The sequence below is a fragment of the Palaemon carinicauda genome, chromosome 15 (genome assembly GCF_036898095.1).
Source record: "Palaemon carinicauda isolate YSFRI2023 chromosome 15, ASM3689809v2, whole genome shotgun sequence".
NCBI classification, from domain to species: domain Eukaryota; kingdom Metazoa; phylum Arthropoda; class Malacostraca; order Decapoda; family Palaemonidae; genus Palaemon; species Palaemon carinicauda.
Window position 1 is genome coordinate 65,793,308 of NC_090739.1, and position 7,500 is coordinate 65,800,807.

At 32.1% G+C, this 7,500-nt stretch overlaps 1 protein-coding gene across 1 annotated transcript in view; it reads left to right on the plus strand.

Moving 5' to 3' along the window:
• Positions 1 to 1,944: 1,944 nt before the first annotated feature.
• Positions 1,945 to 7,500, plus strand: part of LOC137654300 (uncharacterized) — an 18,937-nt gene continuing 13,381 nt past the window's right edge. The window contains exons 1-3 of the mRNA XM_068387926.1: positions 1,945 to 2,467; positions 4,871 to 5,076; positions 5,898 to 6,027. Coding sequence (XP_068244027.1) covers positions 2,224 to 2,467; positions 4,871 to 5,076; positions 5,898 to 6,027 — 580 coding nt within the window. The 5' untranslated portion in view covers positions 1,945 to 2,223. The remainder of the gene's footprint in view (positions 2,468 to 4,870; positions 5,077 to 5,897; positions 6,028 to 7,500) is intronic.

A 7,500-nucleotide genomic window follows, 5' to 3' on the forward strand; every position in this document is an offset into this window, starting at 1 on the left:
AAGAAAATTGTTCCTTGGTCAACATTCAATAAACTGAAAATTATTTTTGTCAGTAATCTAGTACCTAAAGCATACTTGCTTTGAAATTTGAAACTCTTCAGAACTAGGGAGTTTCCATCATTTGTTATAAAACAATCAGTGAAAAATAGTCTGCATATAGTAATAACTAGAAAATGAGCATATATAAAAAGCCTTGTCACTAATGGGTTTTTTCCTTTTGTTTCAAGGTAAACTTCTAAAAAGAAAACCTATATCAACCTATTTACAGACTTTTATTTCAAATACCTTTAAACACATATTGCTCCTGTAAGAAAGACACCAAATAAACTGGTTGACATAAAGCATCACGCGTGTATTGGACAGAGTGAATCTCCACGGACCTTAAAGCGAGAATATAATACCTGGCGAACAGAGCACAATGCATTCTCACATCAGGCTGATGGACCAGGTCCTGGCCATTCCTCACCAGTCATCAGTGTAACAAGGAACTAATTTACAGCTGAGTGGTGTGTTGCTGTCTTTTATGCGAATGAGATGATTAATCAAGTGTGTATATGTTATTATCTATTGGTTATTGACTGAGCATTCAAAGCACGTTAGCAATATATATATACATACATATATATATATATATATATATGTGTGTGTGTGTGTGTGTGTGTGTGTGTGTTTGTGCGTGTGTGTGTGTGTAAGTGTGAGTATCTGTATATCAATAAATATGGTAATACATAATATAAACAGGTATAGGGAAAAAAAATTGACTACTAATTAGTATGTATGAACTTTATACACAACTGTGTACATACATCATACATTATAATCTTCATCTTAAACATACAAAATTATTCAAATTGCAAAATTACAGAAGTTGCTGGAAATGTTACCTTGATAGTGAAGAAGTGCTCTAGAATTTTTAAACCTGATCTCCAACGTTTTAGTTTTGATTTTGTCTCTCGATGCTAAGAGAGCACTTTATTTCATGGCCAGCATTTGCTAAACCTGACAGAGGAGACTCATTCCCGCAAAGATCGTAAGAAGAGAATATTACAAATTTTCTTGCAACATTCAAACGGCTTTTCCTTTAAGTTACGGCGTGTTTCCATTTGACCGAGGAAATTTGGACGTTCCAAACCTTTTGATGTTGCTCATAGTGTTATTGTAATGGTAAAATATTTGAAGGCGATATTTTAACTTTTAATTTAACTCTCTTTATCCGTAATATTCATCTACTGTCTTTATGAAAAAGAGAGTAATTCGTTCAATAATAGTTGGATTCGTTCGTGCAAATTACTCATAACTTGTGCAGATTTTATTTTATGAAGCTGAGAATTAATAAAGATAGATGTAATAAGGCTTATGAGAAAATTATACAAGATCTTATAGATAAAAGTCAGATTTTCCGTTGTCATCTTTGTTGCAAGATCCCATTTAAATATGTAACATTAAAATCGGGAAATCCTGGCTAGAAAATCAGTTCTAAATTTATCCGGTTGAAGAATTTAGAGTTTTTGTAGTCTTTCCAATGAGAACATTTTAAAAAGTTTAACTGCTCTCATAATCATAGCTCTGTGTTCTCAGCCCATGCACTATGTAGGTATTTATGATTCGCCTGATAATTCAAAAGAGATTTTGGTAAGGATTATTTAAAACAAAATTGCGTTTTTCATATTACTCTACCGCTCGTTTTCGGTAGTGTTCTATTTCTTAGAAAGAAAATTATAAGTTCAGCAGTCAAGGAAGGTTTACAAAAATCAATTTTTTTCTCACCAACTTCCTTTTCCGTTCTTTTTTTTTCGGAGAGGGGGGCATTCTTGTTTTGGGGATCCATCAAAGCAAGATTTACCAAACATGTTTGAAGGATATTTACTATGTCACTATTAAGAAACTACTTTTTCAGAGATCACATACAAAAGCAGAAACCGAAACACAAATGAAGTCTGAGATGAAGAAAACAGGATGCATCACATCCGTTTGGAAAATACATCTGTATACATCAATCTTTCTTGGATCCGTGATACACATAATGCTCATTGCTAAAATGTGGGATATGGAATAAAAGTGCCTTTCGTGATGAAAGGGAAATATGAAATATCCATCGAGTAAAGTTCTTATTAACAAAATAAAGTGATTGATTGTAAATCGGACTCTTTCTAAGTCAGTTATCTCTTTATCTGTAAATATTCTATAAGAATAACAGAGAAAGATAAACGGAAGTGAAATGATATGACACAAAGAATTTTTAGGACTCTAGAGATATTTCCTTTGACTGCGGCCCCGCTACATCGAATTATTGAGTTGACAATAACAGTGTGTGCAAGATTGGTTGCCGTTGCTTTAAGACCCTCGGAAGGAATCCGGCTACGGAATCAAATAGGATACACATTTGTATTATTCCTAAAAATGTATCTTTGGTTGCTCATGGCACAGGGTGCAGTGCTGATATCGGCTGCTGTCTCCAGTCATTTAGGTGAAAACTGTTTAGCATTTTTGTACATATGCTTTCCTTATCTTCGATTTAGATACCTCAAGACTTTGATTATGTCAAAAGCACGTTCATTAAGATCATAAAAACTATGTACAACTCACTAAAAGAAATTCACTGAACAAATTTAAGACACGTTTCATAAACATGATTTCATTTGACCTTGGTCAATCTATTGACATTTAATACAATATATCATTATTATTATTATTATTATTATTATTATTATTATTATTATTATTATTATTATTATTATTATTGTTGTTGTTGTTATTATTATTATTATTACTGAAATCTATCAGCATATTACGTTATTTTGAAAAACTCGGTTTTCATGGAAAGAGATGTATATATCAGGATATGAAGAGAAAAAGTAGCTTTGAAGGGGATATATATATATATATATATATATATATCATCAGCCGTTACTAGTCCAATACAGAACAAAGGTCTGAGGCATATCTTTCCACTCCCGTCTGTTTATGGTCTTTCTATGACAGTTTATACTTGAAAATTTTCCTATTTCATCAGTCCATCGTCCTTTCTTCCTTCCCCTGCTTCTTTTGCAATCTCTAGGGACCCATTTTATTATATTCAATGTCCAGCTATTATCTGTTATTCTTATTCTTATTATATGTCCCGCTCTTGTCCATTTATTTTTCTTATATTTTGTTAGAATACCATCTAGTTTGGTTTGCTCTCGTATCCATGTTGCTTCTTATCTTTCTTATCTGTTGCCTCTTATCTCATTCTGTTTAACAAAAACTGTACATCCCATGTTTACCTTTTGTTTAATTTCTGTCTCATGTCTAGGGGAAACACTCTCTGTCTGTCTTGTGTACGTATATTCATTAACAATCTCTAGATGTTCGTCCATAACCTTTATTTGTGGTCTCTGCCTTTTCATTGAACATTATCTTAGTTTTACTAATATCAATTTTCAGTCTTAATTTTTCCTTTCTTTATTGAAATCGTCTGTAACCTTTTTGCGATTCCTACCATGATTAATTGAATATACTTATGTCATTTGTAAATTTCATGTTGTTAACTCCTACATTTTACAAATCTAAATTTTTTTAACTTCTTCTAAGCATACTGTGAATAATTTAATAGAGACGGGGTTCCCCTGTCTAACTCCTTACTCTTTTGGAATGTTCTCACGATTTTTATATAGTTTTATGATTGATGTACTTTCTTTATAGACATTTTCAAATGGTCTAACATAAGACTCAGCTATTCCTTGGTTATAATGGGCTTTCATTACTGCAGAGATTTAACAGAATCAAAAGCTTTCTCATAATCTATAAATGCAATACATATTGGTCAGTCATTGTTATTTTTTTCATTAGCTGGTTAATTATATGCATATGATCAGTTGCTGAATACCCACTTCTAAAATCGCATGTTTTCTTGCTTAATTAAGATTTAACTTTTTTCTTTTTTTTTTTTTTGTCCGAATACAATCTTTGTGAATATTTTATATATTACTGAGAGGAAACTTATTTGGCGGTAATATGTCAGGTCTTTTATGTTTCCCTCTGAGGATTAGTATAATGATAAAGTTTTCCAATCTGTAGGTGTAGAGCATTCTTGCAAACATTTTGTGTAAATTTCAGCGAATTTTACTACATTGAAATCTCCTCCATCTATTATTAAATTAATTGTTAGGCCATCTCATCCTGCTGTTTTCCCTCTGTTCATGCTTTTTAATACTTCCTTTACTTTTCCTTTTGTTACTTTTGAGACCAGCTTAAGTGCTTCATTATTTCTATTGGCAAAAATAGTTCTTATATCACTATTGTTTAGCCTTGTATAGAAATCCTCTGCAATTTTTTTCACTCCGTCTCTTTTGTTGATAGTATATACGTTTTCTCATTTAAAGCACACTATTTTTGCAAAGTCTTCTTTTCAACTATTTGATGCTCTTTAGTTTCTTTAGTCTCTCCTCAATTTTTGTCTGATTGTTTTTATGAATGTCTTTGGTTCTTAGTTTTTTTTTTTTTTTTATTTCTGCTCATTTTGTTTCATATTGATTTAATTTTATCCTCATTTCCTATGTTTTCTTTATTAGGTTTTTAGTCTTTATTGATAGTTTTTCTTGATATATATATATATATATATATATATATATATTATATATATATAAATCTATATGCATATATACATATATATACATAATTATAGAGTGTGTATATATATTATATATATATATATATATATATATACATATATATATATACATATATATATACAGTATATATATATATACATACATACATACATACTATATAATAAGAGATGATATGAATTGATATTTGAGGTCAAAAAAAAAAAAAGAATCATTCATTTTGTGTAATCTCACAAAACAAATATTTTTCTTTTTTTCAGACAACTCGATAAAGACAACATCTAACTGGAACTCGACTTGTTTTAATCTTCCTGAAAGCGAATACGTCTTCCTTGCAGCAAAAACAGATAGTTTTAGACTAAGCTTCTGTCTTCATTTCTTTGTTGATGGGAACCTTGCTTACAATGTATCATGCGGATATGACTTCATCGAGAATAGATGGCTTCCTATCCATATTAGAAAAACGGTAATGACCTTCGCCAGGAGGCTGTGTTTTTGGCTCCCAGTTGTTGCTTATTAGTTTCTTTTGATATGTGCACATCAGCCAGAAAACTAGAAAAGCTATTAACACATGTCTAAAAATTTAAAACATTCTATCTGCAACCTTCTTAAGATATCTAAGTTTTAGGAATATTTGTCCAAATGTCAAAGATCACAATTCATCTTTCATATTTTCCGAGATCGAAATATTTCTTGGCTTGCTGCATTGGTCGTTTGATATTTGTCAGATGGAAAAACAGCAGCAGTTACTCTTTGATATAAAGTTCATAAAGTCAGGGTTAGTTTAATGACTTTATAAATATCGGGGTTACCTTTTCAAATTGGCATTTTAACTACAATCTCACTGTCGATGATTTAATAATTCATTATACTAATTTCATGGCGTAAAATATTATCAAATTTTACTTTTCAAGTTTAAAGACACAAAACAGGTTTCAGGTTTTAATTAATGCAATCTCATATAAGACGAGAAATGCCAAGGAATTGATTCAATATTGATCTATTGAGAGCTCTTGGCAGACGTATGATCTATTATCTGTTATCTATTATCAGGCCTACTCCATACTTCGGTAGCTAATTGTTTTCATATTTAGATAATGCCAATAATAAAGAAAAATAATCAACTTTTGTTAATATTTTTATTCTTGAATTTTTATTCTGTTATTCTAATTTAATTATTTTTATTATTTATAATTATTTTCGTTAATCATTGAACTTAACGAGAAAAAACTTAGGTAATAATCAAAATTTATTAAACATCTTAGTATTTTTTTTTTCTCATTTCAGATGGTTGATACACCGTCTTACCAAGACTCTTATCTCCCTGAGGAGTTTCAGAAACTGGAAGGTCGAAGCATTATCGTAACAAGTAGGAGCAGCATAGACTGGCTAATGTTTACATTACCTCTTCAAAACAGTAGGTATTCCGTTATTCATATTACCCGGACATTACGAATGAATTATGTACATCATATCACTTCAATAATGTAGACATTCGTGTTGAAGACTTCTTATATTTTCAACAACATTGCTATATCTTCTCATTTGGACGTCATTACATGTTTAGATATAATACAATCTTTGTTAAAAACTGCTTGCTTTCAATTTTTGTTATCCAAATTATTTGAAATTAGGATATAGACAATATGTGAAAGTTTTTTTGGTGGTGTAAGATTATTGAATTGCTAATTATCATCTTCAACCTTAAAAATAGTGAGACACATAAGAGGCCCTTGATGTGATCGGTCACCAAATCTGACAAATTAATCGGCTCCACTACTTTTTTAGACTACTCGCTGGACGAAAACTACAGTCTGTGACTGGTCTATGACCACTTAATTTTTATTTAATGTAGATCGTAAACTGCTGACACTATTTAGGATGAACTTCGACCAATCATAGTTAAAAAAAAAAATAAATAAAATAAAATGATGACATACTCGGATTTTTGTGACGGGACACTTTGCACGTTCAGAGTTGCAGTTGAATTCTAGAAGGTTGATGCCAAGGACGTGGTTCAAACTTTGAGTTGCAGTTATCATTGGATTTTTTTTTTTTTTTACATATACAGGTATAGCCTTTTGAAGTTAATTGTTAAATATTTTGGTCACAACATGTATAGGGCCGCTCTTTTATGAATACCTTCCTTCGTCTCTCAAACACTAGCTTTGAGACTTAGCTAGGCCTTTCTTTGGACTTTTTTTTAATTTTCCTATAATTTGTAAAAGTCAATTTAATTCGTTCATACCATTTTCATGGATCAATGATGCTAAGACTCCACGTACAAAGATTAACCTAATGGAAGAACATACTTTTCCAGTGTGTAGTATGTCCTTACATGAACAGAAGCACCAGCAGGACTTGGTGCTCTGTGCATTAAAGCTTTCCAGTAGTCAGCTAACCAAGAAATTATAGGTAGCAGTAATTTTGTGGTAAGAAGCCAATCGCCATAAAAGGGTTGTGGTGGCTGATGGGGTAACGTCCCTGACTGATGTACGCCAGACTGGGGTTTGATTCCCGCTCAAACTCGCTACTTTCTTTGGTTGCTGCAACCTCATCATCCTTGTGAGCTAAGGATGGGGAGTTTGCGGGAGCCAATAATTCTATCTGCTGAGTCATTGGCAACCATTTCCTGGCCCTCCTTGGTCCTAGCGTGGATGGAAAGGGTCCTTGGGCGCTGATCATACTTACTAGGTCCTAGCTTAGATGGAGAGGGGGCTTGGGTGGTGATTATGTATATATGGTCAGTGTCTAAGGCAATGTCCTTCTTGATAGGGCAATGTCACTGTCCGTTGCCTGTGACATTCATGAGCGGCGTTTAAACCTTTAAAAAGCTCTACATTCCCAACATTAACTCGATTAGCAATTCCTGTAACTAAATATCCTGGTA